The sequence below is a fragment of the Dendrobates tinctorius genome, unplaced genomic scaffold, assembly GCF_039654945.1.
Source record: "Dendrobates tinctorius isolate UK_male_01 unplaced genomic scaffold, ASM3965494v1 ptg000029l, whole genome shotgun sequence".
NCBI lineage: Eukaryota > Metazoa > Chordata > Amphibia > Anura > Dendrobatidae > Dendrobates > Dendrobates tinctorius.
The window spans coordinates 798,623-815,358 of record NW_027361697.1 but is presented as its reverse complement, the minus strand read 5'-3'; the positions used below and the strand labels follow the sequence as shown (position 1 = coordinate 815,358).

General features: G+C 45.1%; 1 protein-coding gene across 5 annotated transcripts in view; it reads left to right on the top strand.

Annotated features, from left to right (window-relative positions):
- Nucleotides 1-16,736, top strand: part of ASTN1 (astrotactin 1) — a 577,374-nt gene that overhangs the window by 458,952 nt on the left and 101,686 nt on the right. For all 5 annotated transcript variants that reach the window (XM_073571288.1, XM_073571291.1, XM_073571289.1 and 2 more), the window contains one exon: nucleotides 9,247-9,413. In XM_073571288.1, coding sequence (XP_073427389.1) covers nucleotides 9,247-9,413 — 167 coding nt within the window. The remainder of the gene's footprint in view (nucleotides 1-9,246; nucleotides 9,414-16,736) is intronic.

The window sequence follows — 16,736 nt, the reverse complement described above, 5'->3', positions numbered from 1 at the left end:
AAAAATGTTAAAAAGAAGCGGGCCCAAAACTCACCCCTGTGGTACCCCACTGCTAACCGTGACCCAGTCCGAATGTGCTCCATTAATAACCACCCTTTGTTTCCTATCCCTGAGCCAGCTCTTAACCGACTTACTCATATTTTCCCCTATCCCCATTGTTCTCATTTTATGTATCAACCTTTTGTGTGGCACCGTATCAAAAACTTTTGAAAAGTCCATGTACACCACGTCCACTGCATTCCCTTGGTCCAGTCCGGAACTTATCTCTTCATAAAAGCTTATCAGATTAGTCTGACAGGAACGGTGCCTTGTAAACCCATGTTGATATTGGGTCATGAGGTTATTCTTCTCCAGATACTCCAGTATAGTATTTCTTAGAAAACCCTCAAGGATTTTACCCACAGTTGAGGTTAAACTTACTGGCCTATAATTTCCAACTTCAGTTTTTGTCCCCTTTTTGAATATTGGCACCACATTTGCTATACGCCAGTCCTGTGGTACAGACCCTGTTATTATGGAATCTTTAAAGATTAAAAATAATGGTCTATCTATGACTGTGCTTAATTCCTGCAGTACTCTGGGGTGTATCCCATCTGGGCCTGGGGATTTGTCAATTTTAGTGATTTTTAGACGCCACCGTACTTCCTGCTGGGTTAAGCAGGTGACATTTAATGGAGAATTTTTATTATCACTGATCATGTTATCCATCATGGGATTTTCTTGTGTAAATACTGTTGAAAAAAGTCATTTAGCATATTGGCTTTTTCCTCATCCTTATCCACCATTTCACCCAGACTATTTTTAAGGGGACCGACACTATCATTTTTTAGCTTCTTACTATTTATGTAGTTAAAGAATATTTTGGGATTATTTTTACTTTCTCTGGCAATGAGTCTCTCTGTCTCAATCTTTGCTATTTTGATTTGCTTTTTACAGAATTTATTTAATTTTCTGTATTTATTTAATGCTTCATCACTACTTACTTGTTTTAATTCTCTAAATGATTTATTTTTGTCCCTTATTGCGCCCCTTACAGCTCTATTTAACCATAGTGGTCTTCTCCTATTTCTCACATGTTTATTCCCATACGGTATATATTGTGCACAGGTCCTATTCAGGATGCTAATAAACGTCTCCCATTTTCTTTGTGTATTTTTATGCCTGAGGATATCGTCCCAGTTAATTGCACCAAGATCATCTCTCATCCGTTGGAAATTTGCTTTCCTGAAGTTTAGTGTCCTTGTAACCCCTCTACTACACATCTTATTAACGGATACATGAAAACTTTTTATTTTGTGATGACTATTACCCAAGTGACCCCCAACCTTTACATTTGATCTGCGGTCTGGCCTGTTGGTTAATATTAGGTCTAGCAGTGCCCCCCCTCTTGTTGGGTCCTGAATCAGTTGTGAAAGGTAATTGTCACTCATAGTTGTCAGAAATCTATTGCCTTTGCTGGAACTGCAGGTTTCGGTTCCCCAATGTATTTCAGGGTAGTTGAAGTCCCCCATAATAATGACTTCTCCTTGAGTCGCAGCTTCATCTATTTGCTTTATGAGGATATTCTCTGTTGCTTCCATTATTTTTGGAGACTTATAACAAACCCCTATCAGTAATTTATTATTTTTTCCCCCTCCCCTTATTTCTACCCACAGGGTATAACTTACATCAGAAATTGACGTAAATCTATTGTCATGTCGGACACTGTTCACACCAGGGTGTCCGGCAGACAGTGGTAATACCCTGTTGGGTATTCTGTTCCAGTCGGGATAGGGTTAACCAGGTTGTCATGCTGGCTGAGGGCTGGGCCACGCCCTTGGTCTTTAAATAGTTCGTCCTGACTATGGGCGTCGCCGACTATAGCTTTAGCCTAGTGCTAGCAATACCGGTCAGCAGTGGTGGTGTTGGAGCGTCTGATATCTGGTGCAGTATATCCCTCAGTGGTTCTTTCTCCAATCTGTTATATATATATTTGGTTGCCCTTGCACATTATTGTATTCCCTTGTGTATTAACTGTGTGGTGTTTCTTTTACCCCTGTCCATACGTATTTGTGGGGTCAGGTGTCTGGTCCCCTCACTGGGTGGAGGGAGGTGGGTTCAGCTTAGGGCTGGACAGGAGACAGGGACAGGGTGGAGGCTCAGGCAGGCACACCTTCAGTGTAAACCCTGGGTAGAGGGACAGACAGGGTTCCCCTAGTCTGAGGGACATCGCAGGGGTCCCGGGGTTTTTGCCTAAAGTAACCTAGGCATACCATGACATTATAGTCGGCCCAAATAATAAAGTGAGAGAAAAAAAAAAGGTAGGGAATATAGGGGTTACTTACTATGGATCCTATACTTTCCCTAACCAAGCAGCTGGAGGCTCTATCCATACAGGTCACTGAACTCAGGGGGGCGGTCCAGCAACAAGGTCTGTCAGCTCCTGCAGTACCTGCTGAGGCTGCAGCCAGGGCAGCTGAGCCCAAGTTTCCCCTTCCTGAACGATTTGCTGGTGATCGTGGTAAGTTCACGGTGTTTCGTGAATCATGCAAATTGTATTTCCGTATGCGTCCACATTCCTCAGGTAATGAGGCTCAACGCGTGGGCTTGGTGATTTCTTTGCTGAGTGGTGACCCACAGGCCTGGGCCTTTTCACTCCCTTCAGACTCACCGGCATTTGAATCTGTAGATTTTTTTTTCTCTGCTCTGGGTTTGATCTATGACGATCCGGATAGATTAAACTTAGCAGAGTCTAAGATACGCTCACTGCTACAGGGTGATCGACCAGCTGAGGATTACTGCACGGAATTCCGGCGCTGGGCGGTGGACACGCAGTGGAATGACCCTGCGCTTAGAAGTCAATTTTTGCATGGGGTTTCTGGAAGGGTTAAACAGACTCTCCTAATGTACGAGACTCCCGCCTCTCTGGAGGCTGCGATGGCACTTGTAGTACGCATAGACCGACGTCTCCGTCAGGGGGCGCTGGTTTCGTTGCCTCCGGGAGGTGGGGGAGTGGTCAGTGAGGTTGCCGCGGGTGAATCCGTGGAACCCATGCAGATCGCTGGTATAGCACAGTCACCGAGTAACAAGCCTAAACGTCCTTGGCACAGAAGGCAGGGGCTCTGTTTTTTTTGTGGCAAAGGAGGACATTTTATTAACGCTTGCCCCCTGGTACCTAAGAAGGGCGCGCCGACGGAAAACTGATAGGCTCAGAGGGTTTGGAGGAGTCTAGTCTGAGCCTTTGTGTATCCTCCGTCATGGTTTCCCAGTGTATGCTCCCTGCTAGGGTGGTACTTGGGGGGCAAATGCTCTCTATTACAGTATTTATTGATAGTGGCTCAGCTGCCAATCTCATTGATGAGAGGTTCGCGCATACAGCGGGATTTCCGGTGGAGAAATTGCCGAACCCCATCCGGGTGGTTACCATCAATGCTTCCCCGTTGTCTCAAGGGGAGATCACAGAGTGTGTGTTGGATATACAACTCCACATCGGAGTATTACACTCAGAGCGGGTAACTTGTAAGGTGCTTAGTAACTTACCGGCTCAGATGGTTCTGGGCTTTCCATGGTTGTCAATGCATAATCCTGTTATTGATTGGAAGACCCAGGACATAATTCAGTGGAGCAGGGAGTGTCAGGAGAGGTGCCTGGCTACATGTATTTCCGCTTTGACCCCCAGTATCCCGGAGCCGTTGCTGGACTATGCGGATGTATTTTCTGAGAAGGGTTGTTCAGAACTACCACCGCATCGCCCCTATGACTGTGCTATTAGGTTGAAACCAGGGGCCAAGTTACCTAAAGCTAGAATGTTTAATATCTCAGGTCCCGAGAGGCTAGCTCTCAAGGAATACATTGCGGATAGCCTGAGCAAGGGTCATATTAGACCTTCCTCTTCTCCTCTGGCTGCTGGCTTCTTCTTTGTTAAAAAGAAGGATGGCGGTTTACGCCCGTGTCTGGATTTCAGAGAACTCAACCAGATTACGGTCCGTGATCCTTACCCTATGCCACTTATACCCGATTTATTCAACCAAGTGGTTGGTGCCAGGTGGTTCTCCAAACTGGACCTCAGGGGGGCGTACAATCTTATAAGAGTCCGTCAGGGGGATGAGTGGAAGACGGCGTTCAATACCCCTGAGGGTCACTTTGAGAGTTTGGTAATGCCGTTTGGGTTGACTATGGCACCGGCGGTCTTTCAACACTTCATCAATGATGTCTTCTCTCAGCTGTTGGGGAGGTTCGTTATAATTTATCTTGACGACATTCTCATTTTCTCTCGCGACCATGATACACATATAGAGCATGTTAGACAGGTTATGCAGTTGCTCAGAGAGAACAGGCTCTATGTCAAGCTTGAAAAATGTGTGTTTTTCGTACAGGAGCTACCGTTCTTGGGTTATATAATCTCCGCCTCAGGTTTTAAGATGGACACCGCAAAGGTGCAGGCGGTACTACATTGGGATCGGCCTGATAATCTTAAGGCGCTTCAGCGATTTCTTGGCTTCTCCAATTACTATAGGAAATTTATTAAGAACTTCTCTATGATTGCCAAACCACTGACTGACATGACTAAGAAGGGTACCGACTTTTCTGACTGGTCTGAGCCTGCGGTACAGGCGTTTGAATTCCTCAAGAATAGTTTTGCCTCAGCGCCCATTCTGGTGCAGCCCGATGTCTCCTTACCGTTTGTCGTGGAGGTGGATGCGTCGGAGGTTGGAGTGGGGGCTGTACTGTCTCAGGGCCCTTCTTGGGCCAAGTTGCATCCGTGTGCCTTCTTCTCCAAGAAGCTGTCGCCTGCGGAGCGTAATTATGATATTGGCAACAGGGAATTATTGGCCATCAAATTGGCATTTGAGGAGTGGCGACACTTCTTGGAGGGGGCTGTTCATCAGATTACTGTGATAACCGACCATAAGAATTTGCTTTGTTTAGAATCTGCTAAGCGCCTGTTCTCCAGACAGGCTCGCTGGGCATTATTCTTCACCCGGTTCAACTTCATTGTTACCTATCGACCTGGGTCGAAGAATGTTAAGGCAGACGCTTTATCCAGGTGTTTTCCTGGTGGAGAGTTATGTGAAGAGCCGGTGCCTATTCTCCAAAAGGGTGTGGTGGTATCTGCCATCACGACAGAGATTGAGGCAGAGATTGCGGAGGCTCAGGAGGTGGTACCGCCGGGGTTGCCTGCTAATAAATCTTTTGTGCCGCTACATCTACGCTCTAGAGTGTTGGGCGAACATCACGACACGGTACTGGCAGGTCATCCAGGGGTTAAGAGCACTCTGGAACTGGTATCGCGTCGTTTTTGGTGGCCTAAAATCCGGCAGGATGTGGCCTCATATGTGGCTGCCTGTACCACGTGCGCACGGGCCAAGACTCCTCGTTCCCGTCCCGCTGGTAGCTTGCAGCCTCTCGGGGTGCCCAGTAAGCCATGGACTGAGATTTCCATGGATTTTATTACTGACTTGCCCGCCTCGGCAGGGAACTCGGTCATTTTGGTAATTGTTGATAGGTTCTCCAAAATGTCACATTTCGTTGCTTTACCGTCTTTGCCCAATGCTAAGACTCTTGCTCAGATATTTATTCGCGAGGTGGTCAGACTTCATGGTGTCCCGTCTGACATTGTGTCTGATCGAGGTACGCAGTTTGTGGCAAAGTTTTGGAGAGCTTTTTGTTCTCGCCTTGGAATCAAATTATCTCATTCATCGGCTTTCCACCCTCAGTCGAATGGACAGACTGAGCGGATGAACCAAAACCTGGAGCAATACTTGCGCTGCTTTATTTCCGACAATCAGGAAGAGTGGTCAGCGTTTCTTCCTCTGGCAGAATTCGCAATAAACAACCATTGCCAGGAATCGTCTGGGGAATCTCCTTTTTTTTGTGTGTATGGTCAACATCCTCAATTTTGCACCTTGCGTCAGGGGTGTTCAGTTGGCGTCCCTGAGGAGGACCAGTTGGGAGCTCAATTGTCGTCTGTTTGGAGGAGAGTCAAGCAGCGCTTGTTGAAAGTGGGTTCCAGGTACAAACGGGTGGCTGACTGCAGACGTGTGCCAGGTCCGGACCTGTGTGTGGGTGATTGGGTGTGGTTATCTACTAGGAACATTAAGCTCAAGATACCGTCACTTAAGTTGGGTCCCAGGTTCATTGGCCCATTTAGAATCTCCGCAGTGATCAACCCCGTGGCATTTCGTTTGGAGTTGCCGGCTGTGTATAAGATTCATAATGTATTTCACAAAGCATTGCTAAAGAAGGTCGTGGGTTTGGTGGATGGTTCCCCCGGGCCACCACCCCCCGTCTTGGTGGATGGCGCGTTGGAATTTGAGGTGTCCAAAGTGGTGGACTCTAGGGTTGTGCGTCGCACTCTACAGTACCTGGTCCACTGGCGTGGCTATGGTCCTGAGGAGAGGACATGGGTGCCGGCCTCTGACATTCATGCTGATCGACTGGTTACTATGTTCCATCGTCGCCATCCGGACAAGCCAGGTCCTCGACATGGTGAGGTTCCGGAGGTCCCTCGTAGAAGGCGGGGTACTGTCATGTCGGACACTGTTCACACCAGGGTGTCCGGCAGACAGCGGTAATACCCTGTTGGGTATTCTGTTCCAGTCGGGATAGGGTTAACCAGGTTGTCATGCTGGCTGAGGGCTGGGCCACGCCCTTGGTCTTTAAATAGTTCGTCCTGACTATGGGCGTCACCGACTATAGCTTTAGCCTAGTGCTAGCAATACCGGTCAGCAGTGGTGGTGTTGGAGCGTCTGATATCTGGTGCAGTATATCCCTCAGTGGTTCTTTCTCCAATCTGTTATATATATATTTGGTTGCCCTTGCACATTATTGTATTCCCTTGTGTATTAACTGTGTGGTGTTTCTTTTACCCCTGTCCATACGTATTTGTGGGGTCTGGTGTCTGGTCCCCTCACTGGGTGGAGGGAGGTGGGTTCAGCTTAGGGCTGGACAGGAGACAGGGACAGGGTGGAGGCTCAGGCAGGCACACCTTCAGTGTAAACCCTGGGTAGAGGGACAGACAGGGTTTCCCTAGTCTGAGGAACATCGCAGGGGTCCCAGGGTTTTTGCCCAAAGTAACCTAGGCATACCATGACATCTATTGTATGAGATCTTATAGAGGCATAGATCTTATATTCTGCGGCATGGAAAGACAAAGGTGTACTGAATTTACTAAGAGGCATCTCTTGACAAAATTGGCACATTTTAGTCCAGCACACTGATTTTTTGGACTGCCATGTGAAACCCCCCACCTTGAACGATGCAGAACTTTTTTTCCTAGAAAGGATTGGACATCAGAATTTATGTGATGTACCAGGTTTTATACTGATTTTTATTACCGTATTTTTTATATATCTATCTTCTTAGAAATGTGCCTGCCCTTAAACTTTACTTGTGTCACTAATCGTGAAATTGCTCGCATCCAATAAATAGACCAGTTAACACTTGCACAACCTGTAATATTCCTAATACTCCATATTAGCCTGTTCTATAAATGGCTTTTGCCGGCTGCTTTTGGAGTTAGCGCTGAACCCAGTAGCTTAGAAGAGTTGTTCTATTTCAGAAAATCCCAGTTCCCAGACACATTTTGTTATAAAAAAAAACATATTTTAGAAATCATTCCTAGGTCCAATGCTGAGTCCCTGACACTTTGCCCAATGTCTGATATTGGCTGCAGAGTGGATGTCATGCCGAAGTGCGATAGTCAATCGCTAAGCTTGGCGGCGCTGCCTGTGTAAACGTAAAGTCCCACTCTGAGATGCTGACCTCAGTTTTTGGCAGCTGTACAGTTGACATGGCATGCAGCGAATATCAGACACCAGAAGCAATGGCGGGGCTCAGCAGTGGTCTTATGGACAGTGAGTAAAGTGAGGGGTTTTTTTTATAACTATGTCCAGTGACCAGGATTTTCTGAAAGGGGACAAGCTCTTTAACCATAGATACCTTGGAAAACAGCGACCATGCCATCTAAGTGGCTAAACAGAGGAATATGTGGGCCCTTGTCACATGTACACACATGCCGGCAGCATTCAGACCGTGCTCGCTCAGGGAAGCAAGAGAACTGTCAATCAGAATTGAAGTGAAGGCCCTTAATATGCAAATGAGGAGGCACAGCGGTGCACTAAACTCTTGGCCGCGCCAAGGGTGCACAGTGGCCTCCAAATTTACATGCAACTGCTGGAAACCTATATGTTATTTAGTGGAAGCAAGGGTATGACACGGGGCCCAAATTGCTCTTATAAGGCTACCAGATTTCTTTATATGCCTCTTCTTTGCATTCGTACCCACAGTTCCAGTTGTACACATTTTGTCTGTCGGATAGGTGTTATAATCTCTAATTAATGCGAAAAAAACATCAGAAATACAATATTATTGTACTTTATCCAGTGTCATTATTACATTGCCCAAAATGTGTGAAAAGTAAAAAAAAATTGTCAATAAAGGGTTAAACTGGATACATTTAAGGCTGTTTTGTTAATATTGGCAGGTATGATATATCGGTTCCTTATATTAATATAGTGATGATTAAAACATGAACTGCATCGTAATGTGCTTCCCTAGCCAGGCTGGAATATCGATGACCAATTGAAGTTACAATAAATTGATAAAAACCCTTCCCCCAATATATCATTAAATAACATATAAATCAATGCTTTAGTGCTTCCAGAACAGTTTCCCGATCTACCGGCATTATTTTGCATTCACTTGTATGAGTAAAGAAAGACCTTTATCTTGGTGGCTCAGCCTAGCTCTCATGATTCATCACCCATTTAGTTCAAAGGAACGATGACACTAATTTGCCAAACAATGAGTTTTAGTTTTTGTTTTTAGATTTTTTTTTTTCTATTTAATCATCGGCTTAGTTTTAATATGTTTACCGCAGGTTCGGAGAATTTTAGATTGCAAGCAGCCAAACTCTTTTTTTTAAGTTTTATTTAGTCTAGAACATTGCTTGGCAACCTCATCTTCTTTTGCCGCCGTGTCTAAAAAAGCGGTTTGTATTCCGTAAACCAAACTCTTAAGAATAAAGAGAAAAGATGTGAACTTCTCAAGCAGTCAGGATCAATTGTCAGACACTTGATTAAAATGTTTTTGATTTGGCAGGGGAACACACAAATAAATAATAAACACTTCATTTTTCTTAACGCGCTTTCGAAATGAAGAAAGGAATCATAAGGCTTTGGAATAAATGGATGGAGAATATCACATGCAGGATGAAATCAGAATACAATGGTGGTCTGGTGCATTAATCTTCTCTTATTTCTACAGTGCCCGCCGGGACTTAGTCCTATGAAGGACATGTCTGGCTGCTACAATCGTCAGGTGGGAGTTGACTGCTCAGATGGCTTCAATGGAGGTTGTGAACAACTGTGCCTTCAAAAGGAAGTCCCTTTTCCCGATGACCCAGAGATGTATAACATCTTAATGGTTTGTGGGTAAGATTCTTCAAAAGTGTTGACTTATGTGATAATAGAAAAATTAAATTTTGCTCATGGATAAAAATGGATAAAAATGTACAAATATAAAATTAAAAAAAGCATGAAAGGTAGTCCGTCACCACAAAAATGCATTTTAAATGGCTTAGGCTAGTTTCACACTAGCATATGGAGGAGATGCGGAGGGATGCGGACTTCCTCTGTGAAGCTCCGCCGACGGCCACACCTCCTCCGGTCACCTCTGCCTCCGTCGGCATGCGGCCTATCTTTAGCATTAGGTTCGCAGGCCGTGCCGATGTCTACGTGTGGGTGACAATGACACACAGTCCATGTGAAAGCACGGACATGTGCGCAGACCCATAGATTATAATGGGTGTGCGTGTGTACAAGTCTGTGGTATGTTTGAAAATGGACACCACATGTACCGGAAAGACAGACGTGTGAAGGGGGTCTAAATATGTTTGAGAGTGGTAAAGAACAACCTCTGCACCTAGAAAATCCTTCACAAGCTTTAAATGTTTTTTTTCTGGCTTCAGGTAAATATCTGTAGACACTCTTTATTAGTGGTCCCCAACCTTTTTTGCACCAGGGACCGGCTTCAAGCAAGACCATTCTTCCATGGCCCGGCAGGGTGGGGATGAAGGTGTGGCAGGGGTGGGGCTTTGGTCATAAGGGGGCGGGGCTATGAACAGGGTTATAGTTTAGTAGTGCATACTTATCATTTAATTATAACATTTATAATGTGAATGTGACTCATAATATTATAGGTAGATGATTGACCCAGCTTAGGGGAAGGAATTTTTTTCCCTATGGAGAAAATTGGCTTCTACTCTGTGGGTTTTTTGCCTTCCCCAGGATCAACAATGCAGAACAGCTGCACTAAAAATAGGCTGAACTAGATGGACATAAGGTCTTCCTTCAGCCTTCAAAACTATGTTAGGCCTGTTTCACACTTGCTTTTTTTTGCAGCGCGTTTTTCCCGCAAAAAAATGCATTGAAAAACGCATACAAAAGCATACAACTGCTGCGTTTTTTTCAAGCATTTTTATGAGCATGCATGAAAAAAACGCAGCGTTTTTATGCGTTTGTATGCGTTTTTAGTGCATTTTTACCGCGTTTGCGTTTTTTTCCAACATTAGGTGGCCCCTCACACTAACCCAAACCCTAACTAACCTTAACCCTAACCCTAACCCTGACCCTAACCCTAACCCTAACCCTGACCCTAACCCTAACCCTTAACCAAACCATACTTAACCCTAACCCTGACCCTAACCCTTAACCAAACCATACTTAACCTTAACCCTAACCCTAACCCTGACCCTAACCCTAACCCTAACCCTGACCCTAACCCTAACCCTAACCCTTAACCAAACCATACTTAACCTTAACCCTAACCCTAACCCTTAACCAAACCATACTTAACCCTAACCCTGACCCTAACCCTTAACCAAACCATACTTAACCCTAACCCTAACCCTTAACCAAACCATACTTAACCTTAACCCTAACCCTAACCCTGACCCTAACCCTAACCCTAACCCTGACCCTAACCCTAACCCTAACCCTAACCCTGACCCTAACCCTTAACCAAACCATACTTAACCCTAACCCTGACCCTAACCCTGACCCTAACCCTAACCCTAACCCTTAACCAAACCATACTTAACCCTAACCCTGACCCTAACCCTGACCCTAACCCTAACCCTAACCCTAACCCTGACCCTAACCCTTAACCAAACCATACTTAACCCTAACCCTGACCCTAACCCTAACCCTAACCCTGACCCTAACCCTTAACCAAACCATACTTAACCCTAACCCTGACCCTAACCCTAACCCTAACCCTAACCCTGACCCTAACCCTAACCCTAAACCCCCTTAACTAACCCTAACTTTACCCAAACCCCTAAATTCCATTGTCTAAACTAATGGTAAAAAAAAAAACGCATGTGCAAAAAAACGCATACATAAGCATGCCAATGCGCACATATGCTCACCATAGACTTATAATGGGTGTCTTGCTGTAAAAAAACGCATTGCGCGCGCATGCGTTTTTTTGAGGCAAATCGGACGCACAAAAAATGCAACAAGTTGCATTTTGTGCGCCCGAGCGCATACCGCAAAAAAACGCATGCGCGGTAAAACGCGTACAAACGCATGTGTATGCGCACATAAGCGCATCCCATGCAAAGTATAGGAAAAAAAAACGCATGCGCTATTTAGCGCTAAATTACCGTGAAAAAAAACGCAAATGTGAAACCAGCCTTACTATGTTACTCAACTCACCATAGGTTTTGAATGAGTGGGAGCACCGGGCTTGTTTCCCTGTAACAGTGGGAACACTGGGCTTGTTTTACTGCAACAAGATGGTCCCATCTAGGGAGACAGTGACACCCTTGTATGCATGGCTCCGCTCCCATCCTTGTATACATGGCTCCGCTCCCACCCTTGTATGCATGGCTCCGCTCCCACCCTTGTATGCATGGCTCCGCTCCCACCCTTGTATACATGGCTCTGCTCCCTCCCTTGCATGCATGGCTCCGCTCCCACCCTTGTATACATGGTTCCGCTCCCACCCTTGTATACATGGCTCTGCTCCCACCCTTGTATGCATGGCTCTGCTCCCACCCTTGCATACATGCTTCCGCTCCCACCCTTGTATACATGGCTCTGCTCCCACCCTTGTATACATGGCTCCGCTCCCACCCTTGTATACATGGCTCTGCTCCCACCCTTGTATGCATGGCTCCGCTCCCACCCTTGTATACATGGCTCTGCTCCCACCCTTGTATACATGGCTCGTCTCCCACCCTTGTATGCATGGCTCTGCTCCCACCCTTGTATACATGCTTCCGCTCCCACCCTTGTATACATGGCTCTGCTCCCACCCTTGTATACATGCTTCCGCTCCCACCCTTGTATACATGGCTCTGCTCCCACCCTTGTATGCATGGCTCTGCTCCCACCCTTGTTTACATGGCTCTGCTCCCACCCTTGTATGCATGGCTCCGCTCCCACCCTTGTATACATGGCTCCGCTCCCACCCTTGTATACATGGCTCGTCTCCCACCCTTGTATGCATGGCTCTGCTCCCACCCTTGTATACATGCTTCCGCTCCCACCCTTGTATACATGGCTCTGCTCCCACCCTTGTATACATGGCTCTGCTCCCACCCTTGTATGCATGGCTCTGCTCCCACCCTTGTTTACATGGCTCCGCTCCCACCCTTGTATACATGGCTCGTCTCCCACCCTTGTATGCATGGCTCTGCTCCCACCCTTGTATACATGCTTCCGCTCCCACCCTTGTATACATGGCTCTGCTCCCACCCTTGTATACATGGCTCTGCTCCCACCCTTGTATGCATGGCTCTGCTCCCACCCTTGTTTACATGGCTCCGCTCCCACCCTTGTATACATGGCTCTGCTCCCACCCTTGTAGGCATGGCTCTGCTCCCACCCTTGTATACATGGCTCTGCTCCCACCCTTGTAGACATGGCTCTGCTCCCACCCTTGTATACATGGCTCCACTCCCACCCTTGTATACATGGCTCCGCTCCCACCCTGTGTACATGGCTCTACTCCCACCCTTGTATGCATGGCTGGGCTCCCCCATCCTCCCCCATCATACTTACCCTCACACCGTCGCTGAACTTCCCTGCATCTCTATCCTGGCATGTCAACTTCTTCCTGTGCGGAGCGGTCATGTAGTACCGCTCATTAAGGTCATGAATATGGACGCCATGCCTTTGGGAGTGGAGTCGTGTCCATATTCATGACCTTAATGAGTGGTACTACATGACCGCTCAGCACTGGATGAAGCTGCCACGCCCGACAGGGATGCAGGAACTGAGGGTGAATATCGATGTCTTCTGGAAGCCGGCAGGTGCAGCTGTCACTACAGTGCTACAACCGCCGGCTCCCCTTGTGTCCAGCATTTTGAGCCGTGGCTCCGCGGACCGGCAACAGAACTGCAACGGCCCGGTCCTGGGCCGCAAACCAGTGGTTGGGGACCCCTGCTCTATATGACTGAAAATTGCTGAATCTCGACAGTGTGCAGTGTGTATACTCTCAGGATTCTGATCTCTTGCCTGTTTGAGTGCTTATCATGTGACTGCTCATATGTGATTTGCATCCTTGTAGTCAGATATCGACTAGAGTCTTTTCTTGATTTTCTCGATGTATTGTTGGAAGATGTTTATGACAAGCTAGTCAGCACAGGATTGGAAGAATGCAAATACAATATAAGCAGTCACATGACAACCGCTCAATCAGGCAACAGAGCTGAATCCTGACAATGAGAATATATTGCACACTGTCCGGAGTCTACAATCTTGCTGTCATAGAGAGAATGTCTGCAGAAATGTAACCGAAGTCCCAAAAAATCCTTTCTTACAAATGCTCATTCAATAATTCTTGACCCCCTCCTAAGTGCAGACAAGTTTCTTAAAGGGACTCCGTCAGGACAGAATGACTGTTTAAATAAAGTACAGATGCTTGGTGCACTGTGATGTGGCCAATCATTAAAATACACCTTTTCGCCTGTTTGTTTTCCCTCTATCTCCACCCCTCTCTGGCTCTATGAAGCCCATGCTGTCAATCAAAGAAGAGGAGGTCGACATAGAGGAAAAACAAGCAGGTGTTGCGATGTATATAAAGGATCGGCCGCGTCTTTGTGCACCGAGCGCCTGTACTTGGTTTGAACAGTCATTATCTACTGTAGATTGTGAGACCCTTCAATGTTCAACTGGCATTAAAATGTAAAATCAGGAATATTTCATAAAAAAATAAATAAAAATAAAACAATTATTTTTATAGTAATGTATTATTATTATTTATTATTATTTATTATTGTTATTATTATTATCGTGATTCTATTTCCGACCGCATTTTAGAACAGGTCTTGATGCTGTGTTTGTTCTCTACACTAGTTATGGTAAATGAGACCACTGCGCACGCAGCAAGTATCAACGGAATATAATTACTGAAATTAGATAATTGGATAATGCTGTTAATACAGTAACCTTTAATAATTTCTGCTGTGCCAAATCCTCCGTGTTTTTTCCGTCACAGCAAAAATTATCTGTTGAGTGGCACTTTTAATTGTCCTGTAAACCAAAGGCATTTCAGCAGATGATGATTCACCTTTGCATACATAGCTGTAAAGTGATTTAGGCATCAGCACTGATTTTTTTTTTGTCTTACTCTTTAGCATAACTGGAGACTAATTTCACAATGATGGAAACAATTATTTTTATCTTCACTTTATGGATTTTAGGCTTTGGGATACATACACCATTGCCAGTGCAATGAGTAATGTGCCAGAGTCTAAGTACATTTCTATAGATGGGACTATGGAAAGTTTCGATGTCGCTCATCATTGAACATGTCATATATTCTCCACTTCTCAATAGTAAAAGATCTACAAATGAGGCATCAAATTCAAATTGGGTGACATATGGATATAATGAGACTCAAAGAATTTTTACATCCTAAGAGCTCAGTGGCATGTAAATTTTTCACTTTTTCCATTTTTTTTTTTTACGGACAACACTCATACCTATGATAGTCTACAGGGCTGTTCCTGTGTCCGTGATTTTTTGCAGACCAAGTGGCCTGTGCAAACTCACAGAGACAGGTACGATATTGATCTGTCAGATCAAACTAGGCAATGCAAGTGAATGGGTCAGTGAAAAAATCAGACAGCGCTCGGATGTCATCTGTGTGCTGTCCATTTTTCACTGATTGAAGAGTCAGACTTCCGATTTTCTCATGCCGGTGATAATCTGTGGGGTCAATCACATGTCCAGTGTTTATTTTTTTCCCTCGGACCGAGTAGTCCACAGAAAACATCGGAGACATGTCTGATTTTGATCCAAAATAAAAATCAGGAATGCAAGTCTATGGGCTCCGTGGAAAAATGGGGCTGCACTCGGATCCGCGCGATTTTCACGGACTGTCAGAATCGAGAAGGTGGAGAATTTTTTTTAATTTCTCCACGCCTGTAAAAATTGGATGACACTCGTGCAACACTCTAATTAAACTATGATCACAGTCTGATCAGAATAATTGGTCCCATTTTCTCGTACGCAAAAAAATGGGACATATGAATCAGCCCTTGTAGATAGGAGAGGGTGGAGAATAAGACCGGAGTCACACTAGCAAGAAAAACGGACGAGTGCTATGCGATAAAAAATCGCATTGCACTCGTCCCAATGTTAATCTAATGGGCAGCTCCCATCATCCGATTTTTTTCTTGCCCTTTTTAAACGGGCTGAGAAAATCGCAGCATGCTGCGATTGTTACCGATTCTCGGCCAAGACTTGCCAATACTAATCTATGGGTGCGAGAAAAAAACGGATTACACACGGACCACAAGTGTGACTTGCGAGCAATACGCACTCGGTGTCATTTAACAAAAGTCAGCAATTCATTTTGCGATACAATAAATCACACTGTCATGTTTAATAAAGAATAGAAAGAATAGATATATACACATAGAATACATATATATATATATAGTCCTCAAGATGAAAGCAGCACACCAAAAGAGTTCCAGTCTGAGTAGACTGGAACTCTTTTGGTGTGCTGCTTTCATCTTGAGGACTATTTTTGAGGTTTGGTATGGTATATGCCTGGAAGGCTTGCACCCATATAGTCTGTTCATTTTTTGTGCTGCTTTTTCCCTTTTTTCATATATATATATATATATATATATATATATATATATATTGTGAGGTGCCAAGGGGAGTGGTACTAGAAAACAGGTATATTTCTCCCCGTTTCATTTCATATGTCTCCCTGTACTAATGATGAAGCCAGTTTATTTCACTGTAATCCAGTCCTGGTTTCCTTAGTGATCAGCATGGAAAGGACTGGTAGTTCCCCCTCCACTTATTCAATCCAGGTTTTGGTTTCCTGACTGGTCCAGCTGATATAATCAGGAGGAGCTGGGATCTCTCAGTCTATCTCGTCTGCTGAGCTGGGAGCTGACACAGTAAGATTACATGGACTTGTTTGCTGTTAAATAGGTTTATTTTGTAGTTAGCCTGCTATTGTTAGTTAGTGGCCAGAGGGCCTTAGATGTTTTATTTCATGTTTGGCATGTGTAACATTGAATAACAAGTGTGCACAATAAATATGCCGTGTCCATATTCATGTGGAACTTGCTAGTCTGCTGAAGTGGATTCATAGCCACACGCTTGTGCCAAAGCAAAGATCCCAGCTGAGCTATCTATTCTCCACAATATATATATATATATATATATATATATACATGTCATTGAGACACATGTATATATATTTATATTTCATAGAGTTCT